The 14685-nt window shown below is 45.4% G+C and overlaps 1 protein-coding gene across 1 annotated transcript; it reads left to right on the top strand.

Moving 5' to 3' along the window:
• Positions 1–595: 595 nt before the first annotated feature.
• On the top strand, positions 596–3516 carry LOC147459798 (uncharacterized). Its single transcript, XM_086511005.1, has 6 exons — positions 596–924; positions 1785–2195; positions 2274–2404; positions 2615–2675; positions 2749–2922; positions 3038–3516. Exons 1-6 carry the CDS (start codon positions 652–654, stop codon positions 3098–3100), a joined length of 1113 nt encoding a protein of 370 aa, XP_086367131.1. The 5' UTR covers positions 596–651; the 3' UTR covers positions 3101–3516.
• Positions 3517–14685: the final 11169 nt, after the last annotated feature.

Here is a 14685-nt window from a genome sequence, read left to right as displayed (position 1 = left end):
TTAAAGAGCATTGGGTCTTAAATGGACCCCCAGTGATGGGATCCATGGAGGAGAACAAAAGCAGAGATGCGCATCGTCGTCCTGCTTGGAAAAGGTAAATTCAACAAATCTGGTAAAGTTGTGCGCTTGGTTAAGGCATCGCGCTACCGCAATGCTTGCGAATCGGGAGACAACCCACCACACGGATTTTTGTTTGTCGTTGGATATCCTCGAAATCTGCGCGCACAACTCTTCATCGTCGATCGCATGATGGGGTCTTCATTAAAGACCTCATGGGACTTAGTGTCGAGGATCAGCTAGGGGTCGCCCCTCCACACTATCTCACACGGGTAGCTTCAAATGGAATCCGGTTGAGGTCATTTGTAAATTTAAGACATTTGGTAAATCGGGAGCGAAAAGTAAGGTATGGGCTGTCCGCCCACGTCTTGAACCCATGAGCTCCCCATTGCGAACTACTACGCCCGCTTGCGTTCAATGAAATATAGGAGATTTGACATATGACATTTGTATTTGGAATGCTTCCACGCCACCAGATCCGTCGGCCCACGATGGATCTGCCCCCCATTTTTCTCCTCCACCATTGATACGCCCACACACCCACACTCACATGTCGCCCTCATCACACGGCTACACACCCAGACCCACACGCGAATGTTAGAGCAACATCGTGGCGCACACAAATTTACTAGTTCAGTGATGGAGCTCCTGCGACAGGCTCACCCAGCTTGCCTGGCGGCGGGAGCAGAGGCAGCAGACGCGTCTGTAGGCGCTGGCAGGGGGGTGGTTATGGTGACGGGTGGAGCTGGCTTTATCGGCTGCCACACAGTCGCAGCCCTTTTGGCGCGCGGCCTTCATGATGTCATCCTCGTTGACAATCTCTCCTCGCATGGCTACTCTTGTTCTGTCAAGGCCACTAATATAAAGGTAATCCCTCTCCTGGTGCAAGTATTTTGTGCAGAACGTTGAGTAAAGAGGGCGGTTCCTGCATATATAACATAATCAACTGTCTATGCATGGGAATTCATGGTGTATGGGTGACGTTCATCGAACTCTATGTGGGCTTTGTGACGATTGTGCATGCAGTTTCTAGACTTGAATGGGTTGTGTGAGTTTTTTTTCTGATTCATATGGTAATTGTATTTATGTCATATTTTATGAATTCAATGCATGTGCACATTTTTTTCCTACATTGTATTTATGTCATATTTTATGAATTCAATGCACATTTTCCCACATCGTATTTACGTCATGTTTTATGAATTCAATGCATGTGCACATTTCTCCTGGTTGATGTCGCCTTTGTGTCATGTTTTACGAATTTGATCCATATGCTCGTGTCTCCTGGTTGATGTTGCACTAACATTCACAGCTTCGGAATATCAGACTCTATCACTGAGGTTATTGGAAAATTGTACCTCGATCACAATTGGGGAGGAAATCTGAAATATTTATGAGGATTAGAGCTTATCATTCCTAGTGGAGTTGCCCTGATTTTAAACTATTCTAAGCAGCTGTATGACTTGCTAAGATGATTCTAAATGATATCGTATGTTACTACATTTCAATCATTAATTTGTCTGTGTAGTGTATATTCTTGACAGTAGATAATACTTTTTTATTCCTGCTTATTCAACCACATTGCGGTAAAGTGGGCAACTAATTTTCTCTTTTGATACGACTTTTTTCCTGTGATTTTTCCCAGTTATATCTTTGTTAAGTGAAGGAGTTTATTTGATTGGGGGTTTGTAGTTTGATGACGTGTCATATGACTTGGGACGCCTCAGTGGTTGCAAACGCTTGCGACAAAGAGTTCTGGACGTTTGCAAGTTGAACAAAGAGACATCACAGACAGGATGGCTATGAAATCGCTGTTTGACAATGGTGTGGATGTGGTCTGCCATTTAGCTGCCCGAGCAGGAGCGCGGGAGAGCATATACTTTCCAGAGGAATGTATCAATACAAATGTATCTGGCACAGCTATACTGCTAGAGTTAGCGGCATTATCTGCTTGCAAGAATTTCATTTACGCTTCCAGCGGAAGTGTTTATGGAGCACAGACATCTAGCTTTGCTCCTCAACAACAGATGAGAGAGGATAGTCGACTAGGTCAGCCATTGAGCCCTTATGCGGTCAGCAAGGCAGCTGCCGAAGCCATGGCAGGAGTGTATCATCGCCTTTATAAGCTGCCAACAACGGTTAGTTGGACTTGTATATACCATTTACTCGCCACGACATTAAAATAGTTGTTTGATTGTTCGGATGCTATTGTTTAGGGTCTGAGATTCTTCACTATATATGGACCTAGAGGCCGCCCTGAAATGGCTCCGTTCAAGTTTATGAACTTGTTGTACAGAGGGCTACCCATAGAGCAGTATGGAGATGGAAGCTCCTGGCGAGATTATACGTAAGATTGTGCACTTAATTTCGGTCTTGTTAGGGTTTAGAGTTGCATGGAGAAAAGCCTGGCAAAGAAAACATGTCATGTCCAAACTTCTGTAATATGGAATGTGTGTGGGAGAGTGTGTGTGTGTGTGTGCGCGTGTGCAAGAGGTGTTTATGTTTGAAAGTACGCACATGCTAATGTTGTTAACATGATGTTTCACGTCTTGGGCAGATTTGTAGATGATGCGGTGGATGGGATTCTAGCAGCAATTGATAAGCCTCATGATTGCGAGGTTGGTCATGTTTATATGCCGCCTCTTACGGTCTATCCTTGGGGCTATTCTTTTAATTCAAGGAATTGTGCAGATCTTCAATATTGGAGCAGGAAAGCCTGTGTGCCTGTCGGAGTTTATCAGCACATTAGAGTTGGTCATGGGATGCAAGGCTACTGTTATCCGGAAAAAAGAGCCAAAAGGAGACATAGTTGGAACATTTGCAGACATTCAGAAGTCAAGATTACTGCTGGGTTACAATCCAAAGGTGTTTTTTAATGCATATCTAGTATTGGTTTTTACGCTATTGAATTGTTGATTGTGGAGGTACGTGGGAAATTATTGAGTAGAGTGGGGCCACGGGCTTCCAATTTGTGTTGCAGGTTGACTTGAAAGAAGGCTTGGGAAGATTGTATGCATGGTTTCAAGAATCGCTTTTGAATTAGAGATGTGGGTCTTGCAGCAGAAGCACCCATTTCTAGCTGCGGTGGTAGACGGCTTGATGTGTTCCAGCTGCTTCCCATGGTTTTCCACGCGAGGAGTGCATTGCTGTGTGTGAGCAATACGCAAGTCGAAAAGTGGTTGTGCTGCCTTGTTTCTTTCCAACAATGACACTCCAACATCACATGTGCATGGGCCTCGTTGATTATTTTTCTAGGGGGCGGCAGTGGATGCTACTCAATACAAAGAAGCTTTGCCACGGACCTCATAAAAGTGGAACGCTGGTTTGCCTTAGAAGGTCTAGATCATCCACATGAATCTTTATGTTCAGATTTTGCATTGGATTTGCAGCTTCATGCAACAAACATGCTATGATCTTATGAAACTTTTACTGGCAGACATGCTGCAAGCTTTCTTTGAATTGCTCTCTCTCTCTCTCTCTCTCTCTCTCTCTCTCTCTCATGGATGATGTTACTTTGTACTTTTGTCCTTTTTGGATAGGACACAGGTATAATGATTTTGTCTCGAGAGTTCTAGGCCAACTTTGGCCACTAATGCCATTTCCCTGTCGAATAACAGGTCTTGAGTTCAACTCCTAGTCGGCTAGATCTTTAAGGTCTCTTGGAATAGTTTCCGCCGACGTTAAAACTCTCTTCTTCTTCTTCTCCTCTCTCTCTCTCAGTCGTATAGTGTGATGAAGTATCGAAAGGGGCGATAGACTCTTAAGGCCAGTGCATCTGGAAGCAGATATCTGCCGCTTTGTGTCCTCTCTCTCTCTCTCTCTCTCTCTCTCTCTCTCTCTCCCCCCCCCCCCCCCCCCCTCTCTTCCCCTGCCCCCGCTCGCTGCGTACCTGCCCTGCACCTGCTGCCGCCCCTGCTCTCCTGCTTCCGCTACCCCCCTGCTCCCAAGCTCTCCCTGCCCTGCTCGTCCTCTCTCTCTCTCTCTCTCTCTCTCTCTCTCTCTCTCGCGCTGCCTGCCCCCCCGCCCCCCCTGTCTATCGCCCCCCCTCTGTCGCGGGTTATTAATTTTTTCGTTAATTTTTTCAGCATTAAAATAAAAAATCCTATCTATCGTCTATCGCCCCCCCCCCCACTCTATCGCCCCCCCTCCCCCCGTGTTGCTTCTCTCTCTCTCTCTCTCTCTCTCTCTCTCTCTCTCTCTCTCTCTCTCGGGACTGTAGCAGCAGCCCAGCCTCCCTCTATTCGCGCGGCACCACAGCAGGAGCATCGACAGGACTTTAATCTCTCTCAGCGCGCCCATCTTTGAACACATGGTGGATTGCAATGACTGAGGACGTACAGAGTGCGCAGCCCCAACAGATCAGCCTTGCACGTCAAACTTGAATTTTATAATGGAAAATGATTCTTTGTGCCACACGGTAATGGATCAACGTCAAGGCCATGAATGTTTGATGGATGTTGCACAAACTGTTACACTTGAAGAAGACCCTACACGACACGGAAGCCGCCAATGTCTCACCTGTTTGCAAGCCAAGAGCGAAGGCAACCTTCATGCTCACGAGTAAGCGGATGGCGTAGATGGAGTGGGAAATGAAGGAGTGGAAAACAAAGATGGAAGGATGGTGGAAGGAGAAGGCCAACCTCCTTCAGATGGTCTTCAATGAAGGCGCACAGTGGAAGAAAGAGAAAGAGAGCCTTAATGCAGAAATAAAGACACTCAAAGAAGAAGTCTCAGCCCTCAAATAGGAGAACCCAAACGTCGAGATACGGGCACTCAAAAAAGATGTCTCAGTCCTTAAACGGGAGCTTGCTGATAGAGTAAGCAATGGACTAGAGGAAGATGAATTTCAACCTTCGGTAATAGATGAAATCAAGGAAATCAAGGAACAGGTAAGGATGATCACCAAGGAAGAGAAACTGAGTGTGGCAAAGACATCTTCATGGGCGGAGATGATAACAAGGACACAGAAAAAGGCAGACGAGGCTGAAAAATGGATTGAGGTCGCCAAGAAAGGGAAAGGTCAAGAAACTCCTTGTACACCGACGCTTATCAACATGACTCTCGAAGAGGAACAAAGAAGGCGGATGTGAACATTGCATGTGAGAGTGACCGGTCTCAAGGACATAAACAATGTAGAGAAAGAGGTCACAAGCCTTGCATCCATGATGGGGATGGAGAAGCCTTTGCACACAAAGACATGGAGAGTAGGTAAGAAAAGTGATGGCACGGGAGAGTCTTCAAAGGGGAGAGCTCTCATACTACGATTCACCTCGTTGGAAGAGAAGAAGGAATTCTTGAGGAAGAGGCCACTCTCAAAAAGACAGGTATTTTCCTCGGCGATGATCTGACTCTCTCACAGCTCGCAAATATGAGAGAGGTAATGCCAGAGATTACAGCGGCAAGGGAGAAGGGAAAGTTAGCCTTCTACAGAGATGGAAGGGTGGTGATTTTAGAGCGGCGTATTGCACGACGGTGCGAGACATATGGGACCACACTGAAGATGGCTACCTGGAATTGTAATGGGTCTATGAGATTGGACGTGGGTGCATTTGAGGAGAGTTTCAAAGACAAGGATATTGTGTTCTTCTCAGAGACTCATCAGGCCCCCGGACAGGGACTATATATTGCCATATGTTACTTTCCTCCCAGTACATCAATGTATACCATATCCACAGGGTAGTCGCCTTTCTCTATCCTAGATGATGACATTTGGGAGTTCTCTAGGGAGGGTGATATCATTCTCCGAGGGGACTTCAATGCTCAAACGGGCAACTCGCAGACAGTCTTCTACGACACTTCAGATGAGATGCTTAGAGAGCTGGATGTGGGTGAGTTGGGACTTGACAGATGCTCAGATGACAGAGAGCAAACGGAGTATGGGAGATACCTCATGGAAATGACGACTACACATGGATTAGCCATACTTAATGGCTTATAGCGATTTCCTGGAGCAGCCGGTTTCACATGCTTTCCACATAGACATGGGGCCAGTACAGTGGATTATGTTATGACACAACCGAGCTTTGTCCCTTGCATTCAGGATTTCACAGTGGGAGCCACGCCAATGGGCATAGCAGTAGATCATGCTCTCTTGACACTATCCATTAAATTTCAGTATAGTACAACCCAGACATCAGGAGGCAGGTCACACACCCGCTATACATTCACACCATAGACTGATTTCGTTTATTCAGAGGAGATCTGGGACCGTCTATTGGAAGGCACAGCTGGCACAAATGGTACATGCCTCTCAGTCGAGGAGTGCACCACTCTATTGACTGAGACACTGCATGGGGCTGCATCAGTGGCGTACCCACACACTCAGCCGGGCAAGAGACGACATTCTGGGAGCATGCCCCAAAATAGTTGGTATGATGAGGAGTGCAGAGAGATGAGAGCCCAGCTTCAGAAGGATCTTCTTTTAGGAGTCATCACTTACAGACAGTCTCGGATTGCTTTCCGACGCCTTATGCGACGGAAGAAGCGAGCTTACCTAGCTCAGATGGAGCGAGACTTGTATCAGATGTTCTTGAGTAGGGACTCAAGAGAGGCATGGCGACTCTTCCATGAACACTCCCCTCCCCTAGTGATTACTTCACCTGAGGTGTGGGGCCAATATGCGACATCATTATATACGGTTCCTGGACAGGAACCACTTCCACACCCTACCAAGCCTTGCCCAGCTACAAGCACTTTCTTTACACCTCAGATGGTACAAAGGGCCATCGACAGGATGAAGACCGGGAAGGCATATGATCATGACGGTCTAGTAGCGGAGCACTTTATACATGCCAGGGATATGCTGATGGAGGTTCTCGCAGTGTTGTTCAATCGTGCCATGTGTGAGGGATTACCTGAGACTTGGAGGCTGTCTAATATTGTGCCTATCTTCAAGGCTGGTGACCCTACAGAGCCTGGGAACTACCGCACTATTATGGTTGGACACACATTGGCACGGTTGTATGCATCTATCCTGGAGCAACACTTGAGTAATTGGGCAGAGGGCGAGGGTGTACGAGTGAAGGGTCAAGCTGGCTTCAGGAGGGGTTTCTCCACTCTTGATCATATTTTGACACTCAAGGCCATCATTGAGGAGGGCAGAGCAAATGGGAGACGGATCTATTGTAGCTTTGTGGATTTTCGTAAAGCATTTGACATGGTACCAAGAGCTCGATTGATGCGCAGATTACAAGAGATGGGGGTGTCCATAGAGGTGATTTGGGGGATTATGGCTCTGTACAGATCAATGATCGGACATGTACGCACTCCGGAAGGGGTATCTGATTTAATTCACTCTACTATTGGAGTGAAACAGGGCTGCCCATTGTCTCCTACGCTATTTGGTGTGTATGTTGATGAGGTGTCTGATTACATCGACAGAGAGGGTGACAAAGGTGCACAGCTGGCACGGACGTGGATCCCATTGTTGCTTTATGCTGATGATATTGTGCTGATATCTGATTCACCAGAAGGTATGCAACGACAGTTGGATGCACTACGCAGTTTTGCACAGGATAGTGGATTGTGTGTAAACCTAGGTAAAACGAAGGTTATGGTGTTTAACACCACACCGCAATGGGTCAGGAGATAAGTACTTACTTTCAAGTATGGTCAAGAGACTGTGGAGTATACAGATGCATACACTTACCTGGGGGTAGCCTTTACTGGGCCGAGATTTTCCTTGAAAAGAGCGGCAGAGACTAGACTAATCAGAGCTGGTGCAGCTTTGGGAGGAATGGAGAGGATGTGTTCGCAAGTTCAGTTCCAGGAACCCAGGACAAAGTTATGGCTCTTTGATACTCTGGTTGCCTCTACTATGTTATATGGGGTGCAGGTTTGGGGACCTTCTGTAGGCCAGGAGGGTTGGAGGCGTATGGAGAAGCCCCTGGTATCTATGATCTCTCGGCTGATTAGAGCCAAGGCTTCCGTACTGCATGATATCATTCGAGCGGAATTAGCTGCTCCCCCTATGGTGATTGAGGCACTTACTAGATCAGTCTCCTTTGTTCACAGTCTGTGGGATACTACCAGAGACAGATATGCCAGGGTGGCTCTAGAGTCCTCCAGACAATTAGCTCTTAATGGGGATACATCATGCTGGTATGCACAGATGGCATCATGGTTTCAGACACATGGTTTCACCATGGACAAGTTGCCTCCTTTTCAATACTCTCTACAGGCACCCTTGAGGTCTTTGACGCGGGTAGAGATTAATAGACTCATTCGTCAGGATCTGATTCAGCTGGACACGAGGAGGACATGGATAGAGCCGATACAGGAGTTGGGCACAAAGACGGCTTTCTATAGAGAGCATTTTCTCCACCTCACGGAGGATGGGTTTGTGATTCGACCTAGCTATATGGATAGGCATCTTTCTCATGGTGTCCGATGTGCCATTGGCCAGATACGCACGTCCTCACATCAGCTCGAGATTGAGACTGGCAGATTCAGAGGGACACCAGCAGATAGCAGGATATGCCCCTTATGCCATCTAGAGCCAGAGACAGAGGTACACTACATATGTCATTGCACAGTGTACTATGAGATACGAGGCCGTTTTCATTGTCTATTCAGAGAAGGTTTCGGGCCACTATCTAGGGTCATGAGTTATGAGGATCAGAGATGTCTTGGGCTATATCTACTTGAGCTACACAGGCATAGAGAAACTTTACTGAGGAGAGCTGAAGAGAGACAACCCCAGAGACAGATCACAGATTTCTTTACACTAGATACTGTACACCCAGAAGAACAGACAGAGGAGCAACCAACAGTAGAGAGGTCTACCCGCACTAATGGCATTCTAATAATCCGTGCATTGGAGCTAGGGAGATCTAGACGACCCCGATGGAGAAGAGGAGCTACGCAGTTTCGAAGGAGGCTACAACAAAGGATTCGAGCCATACTTTTTCGTCGTCCAGAGTGCAGATGAAGATGGATCTCTATGCAGATAGATTTCTACTTCCCTCCCAAATTGTCTACACATTGTATAGCTCAGTTCACACGATTCACGGCTTTCGCCTTTCACACCTATCCGCTTAGTTTAGGATTCCGCAGTATTTATATCTTGTTATCCCTAATTTAATTTATTTTGTTAATCTGACTTGATATCAGATACACCGCATTGTAACTTCCTGGTCTCATAGGTCACTTTGGCCTTTTGAAGACGTTAATATAACATTTCATTTCATTTCTCTCTCTCTCTCTCTCTCTCTCTCACACACACACACACACACACACACACACACACACACACACACACACACACATAGGGGGTTATGCCATTTCCCTCTTGAATAATAGGTCTTGAGTTCAACTCTCCTCGTCGGATAGATCTTTAAGGTCTCTTGGGATAGTTTCCTACGACATATCTTTAAGGTCTCTTGGGATAGTTTCCTACCACGTTAAAAACATTCTTCTTTTCTGGTGTGTGTGTGGGTGGGTATAATTTTTCTATCACTTAAGTGTGGTAGATTGGTTATGCCATTTCCCTCTTGAATAACAGGTCTTGAGTTCCAACTCTCCTCGTCGATTAGATCTTTAAGGTCGCTTGGGATAGTTTCCTACGACGTTAAAATACTCTTCTCTCTCTCTCTCTCTCTCGGCTTAACTTATTTTGGCTTTCTGTTTTGCAGATGTTAAAGTAGTCCCCGACGCCCGTGTGAAAGAATTCTAGAGTAGAGAGAACATGCACTAGGAGCCTGGTAGAATGTAGCCTCTCTCTCTCTCTCTCTCTCTCTCTCTCTCTCTCTCTCTCTCTCTGTGTGATTGGGCGAGGGTCATGGTGGATGGGCTATAAGGTTGTGCAGCTATGGGCTGGGTTACGCAGGGATGCAGTAAGGCACAATCGAAAGGGTAAAGTGTAAAGTGCATAAAGCCCAAGTGATTTGGGCGATATTAGCAGGCCGTGAGACCTATGTTGGGGAGTGGCCACGGGTGGGCTGGCTAGGTACGAAGGGGTCGGCGAGATGGTGACGAACAAAGACTATGCAATCCAGGAGGGCTTTGCAGGCAAGATAGTGGTGGAAAATGAGAATGGCCAAGGTGGTAGGCTGCTTACATGTGATCGAGTATGATAAGATGGTTGCGATGGCGAATGCCTATGGATAGGTGATGCTATGCTCTCACAAGAAGATTTAAAAATTTTCTCATGTAGGAATATGGAGTCTTTCTCAGTGTTTTTCATACAATCATGAGCTTCTGCTCGAGAGGCACCGCATACCTAGCTAGGTACAATTGGGGGCAGTGGACCACCAGCCCCCCACCGGGCCGACTGTCCCCTGCCCCCAATCGTACTTAGCTAGGTATGCGGCGCCTCCCTCACAGAAGCTCATGATGTGGAGGTAAGTCGCAATGCGGGAAATATTGTGAGAATTTGTCCAAAACTTCTTGTGTATAATTGTGCAATCAACGGCTCAATATGTCATATCTTCTAAGTTCTGTATTGTGTGTGTGCGTGTGCGTCTATTGTGGCAGCACTTGCCCCTCCCTATTTGGTTTTGTATTGTGTGTGTGCGTGTGCGTCTATTGTGGCAGCACTTGCCCCTCCCTATTTGGTTTTTTCTTTGTGGTGATGGTGGTGCATACTATGTATTCATTACTTCAGAAGATTCCTCCAACCTGAGGCATAGGTCACACCTTGATATTTGCTACCCTTGAAAAAGTTGGACGTAGGATTCGTACTCGACCCCGATAGGCATCACTACTCACAAAACGATGTGCTGACCAATCGAGCATGCTTGCTGTGGTGCGAACACCATGGTCGTCATTTAATAGAAAAAGAAAAAATTCCCTGACCCCAGCCTCGTGGTAACACCCTGTGATCTCCGTTCTTCGCCTGCTTTTCCTGCCTCGCGGCCCTTGCCTTACCTACCTCGTCGGCTCCCACCTTGCACCTGCCTGACAACATCCTGGACTCCCCTTCTCCTGCATCTGCCTAGATTTGCACTCGTGTTTCTTTTTCAAAATTCGTAGTACCTACCTGCCATACTGTTGCTAGTTGTCATCAACCCTCTCTCTCTCTCTCTCACTCTCACTCACACACACACACACACACACACACACACACACACACACACACCCGTAGAGTATTGGACGCCTTGCAAGTGCACATCAACGTGTTTACATTTTTGCTTGCTGATTGTGTTGCATGCTTCCACTCAGTGCATTAATGATCTTCCTCTTCCCTACTCCAGGACAACCTTTGTGAGGCGGTGTAGTGAGACCTTGCCATACCCATTTGATTAATGGAAGCCTTGGAATTCATGTTTGGCGCACAGAGAGAGAGAGAGAGAGAGAGAGAGAGAGAGAGAGGACGAGGAAGAAGAAGAGAATATTTAAGCTCGTAAGAAACTATTCCAAGAGACTTCAAAGATCTATCCCACGAGAGTTGAACTCAAGACTTATTATGAGAGAGAGAGAGAGAGAGAGAGAGAGAGAGAATAAATAAATAATAGGAGATAGGAAGAGAATGTACCCAAGCTGAATTTCTTAAGAGCTAAACTTGTGTAAGATGAGTAGCATTCGTTGTATGTTAGAAGAGGTGTAGACATGTTGAGTTAATGTTTCATTTTGAGGTCGAGCAATCTTTTCCTCTTCGTTTCACACAATCTTTTCCTCTTCGTTTCACACGTTTCCTAAATTTCAACAATATGAAGTGTTTTGGGGCATTTCTTTTTCTATCTTTTGGGGAGAATTTGGTAGAAGATCATTAATTCTCTTAGGTTTGTCGTCGTCTAATTTGTGTGGTGGACATGTATGAATTCTTGCCATTTCACTTCGATAGATGATCGTTTGTGAAGAGCAAACCTCCTCGTGTGCTCCTCCCTCTCCATGTTCCCCTCTCAACACCTTGGCTCTCCTGCTATGGTCCCCTTCCACACTTCTTTAGGAAAAAATTAACCAATCATTGGCATGTCAACTCATCCCAACATTTTACCTCTGTTGAGATCTTCTAGGCCTCATTCACATTGGACTTGGCCATTCTCACTTTGGACGTCCTCTTGAACATATTCTCCCCAGCTAGGCCTTGGGTCTCTCTGACACTCCTCGCCTTGGCATGCTTGATTTGGATCATCTTGGCCAACTTGATGGGATCTTTATATTAGTTTCCTTCGTCGTTTAACAATCTCTCCCTCGTCAACAAGATCATTGACCTTAATGATCATTGTAGGCACGGGTCAGAAAACAAAAAATTTATAGTATACAAAACACATGCCAAACTAAGCAAGAATTAGTTATGGCCAACCTACCATTTTCTAACTTGGTTTCTTGTCCAAACTTGGACCTTATATGCCCTTTGCAATATCCACACGTTATGAAGTTTTATTGAGGAAACTAACAAACTACTAGTCAATCTAACAACCTTATCAGAGATCATAAACTTTTTCAATATGAAGATGTTAAAATGATCCCAATATTTGTGAGTACTTGTTAGTCTATGACCATCTACGGAGGGGGGCTACAACAACGCATATGTGTGCCCGTACACACACACACACACACACACACACACACACACACACACACACACACACACTTGGTCAATGTAATGAAAATGGCCTATGAACTTTGAGAATAGCGAAATTAGGAGAATTAAAGAGAGCATTTTTGTGAGAGTTCTTTGAGAACATAGAGTGTGAACTTAATTGATGGTAGCAACATAATCATAGTACTTTATTAACTTGGCATGACCAATACTTTTGCGAGCAAGCGCGCGCGCGCGCGCGCGAGAGAGAGAGAGAGAGAGAGAGAGAGAGAGAGAGAGAGAGAGAGAGAGAGAGAGTTTAGAGAACTTGATAACAATTGAGGATCGGATTTATGTGGAGCCGGTCCTCCCTCCAATAGACATTTGTATTTAGATTCTCTCATAAAGAGAGACTTGGTACAATACAATCTTTGTGTTCCTTGTGACCTAGGTGATGCAATGAAGATGGAAAGCTTCATGCATCACCAACATAACATAGACTTTGCAAAAAGAATTAACTATCCCAAGCCTCAGTCCCAAGGCCTCAAACACCTTCAAAGGTGGAGAGAGCTGGCGGGGAATGAGGATAGGAAAGAGGAAGAAGAAAATTCATAGGAGAAAGAAATAGTTACTCACTTATCATCACTCTTCTTGCTAGCATGCATAATAGTATAGTAATGAAGATGGAGAAGATGAAAAGCTTAAGCATTGAAGCATGGCTCTTGGTTGGATTTGCATCCATAGCCAAGAGTGTTGGTGTAGGCTCTCAACTTCTCTACTAGCTTAGAGAAGGAGATGGAGCTCTTGCACTTTGCGCTTCACAGAATGAGAGTGTGTGTGGGAGAGTATACCCCTCAAGAAACCCCCCTTCTTGCTATGGTTGACCCCCTCTTCTAGCTTAACATGATGCATTTCAAGCAACAAGGGTATCCTTGAGACAAGTGTCTCCCTTTCCTCTTTGAGAGAGAGGACTTGATAAATGAAAAAACAATTATCATTGGACCCCTTGGGAGGGCAACAAATAGGCTTTAGGCACACTATGAGGGCAACATGAAGAGGAGCTTGACATGTGTCCTTGTTGCCTCCTTGGTTTAGGTTTGCCTTGTGTGAGGGTGTGTGTGTTCTCTCTCTCATGCTCCCAACTTGTAGGGCTCATCCCCTCCTTGTAGGAATACTTGTTGACTTTTTGACACCTCAAACCTCTCAACCTTGGGCTTGGTTCCCACCTCAAGTACAACCCTAGCATCTCAAGCATGACAAGCACCTCAAGCATCTTAGTCATCAAACACGACAAGCACCTCAAGCTTGGACCGGGTTCCCACCTCAAGCACATTCCTAGCTTACCTATGGTCAAAGGACTTTCTAAGTATGCATACTATTGAACTTTGTGCACAATAAAAAGAGAACTAGTCTTATAAGACAAAAAAATTGGTCATTTAAAAGAAATTTGTACAGTTGCTTACTTTAATGTAGCATTGACAAGGTTCATACTATACTTAAGCTGTATTCCTTGCATCTATCTAGCATCTTCAAAAGGATAATTTTTGAACTTAATAAGATATCATCGGATAATCTTTTCATGTCGTAGTACCTTCTCTTCATGCCAAAGGATAGCTTCGGGTTGTAGCACCTCTTCTTGGTCTTCGATTTCGGGACGGTCTTCAATAATTGGTTCACTTGGTGGCTCTTCTTTGTACGGCTTAAGTAGGCTCAGATGAAAAGCATTGTGTATGAGCCAATGGTTGGGCAACTTGAGTTGATAATCCATCTCATTGATTGGCTTCAAGATTTAAAAAGGACCATAGTATCTTTTTGTTAGTTTAGCATAATACTTTTGATGGCCTGTACGATTTTTGCCCATCGTTTGCCTCAATTGAGCTTTGGGAAACTTAAGTAAGACCCAATCATTTTCTTTGAACGTTAAGGCCCTTCTGTGCTTGTCAGCAACAGCTTTTTGGCTTTGTTGAGAGATGGATATAGCCTCCTTAATCTATTGAAAAGATTCATGTAGGTCAGGGCTATATTCATCGGTAGCAAATATCTTCCCATATACTTTAAGTAGCAAGGGACTTTTAGGTCTTCTCTCGATGATTTCAAAAGGTGCTTTTTTCGTATAAGTATATACAATATTATTGTACGCATACTCTACAAAGGGTAAGTACTTT

The sequence above is a fragment of the Adiantum capillus-veneris genome, chromosome 4, assembly GCF_014529385.1.
Source record: "Adiantum capillus-veneris isolate H3 chromosome 4, ASM1452938v2, whole genome shotgun sequence".
NCBI classification, from domain to species: domain Eukaryota; kingdom Viridiplantae; phylum Streptophyta; class Polypodiopsida; order Polypodiales; family Pteridaceae; genus Adiantum; species Adiantum capillus-veneris.
The sequence above is the reverse complement of the archived record's forward strand: the minus strand, read 5'-3'. Positions and strand labels throughout refer to the sequence as shown.

Bases quoted from the DNA above. Each gene is read 5' to 3' on its own strand.
- LOC147459798 (XM_086511005.1), top strand. From the start codon at position 652: ATGTTAGAGCAACATCGTGGCGCACACAAATTTACTAGTTCAGTGATG. The intron at 925-1,784 runs GTAATCCCTCTC...GGGACGCCTCAG, and splicing joins TCAAGGCCACTAATATAAAG to TGGTTGCAAACGCTTGCGAC. The intron at 2,676-2,748 runs GTTGGTCATGTT...GGAATTGTGCAG, and splicing joins ATAAGCCTCATGATTGCGAG to ATCTTCAATATTGGAGCAGG.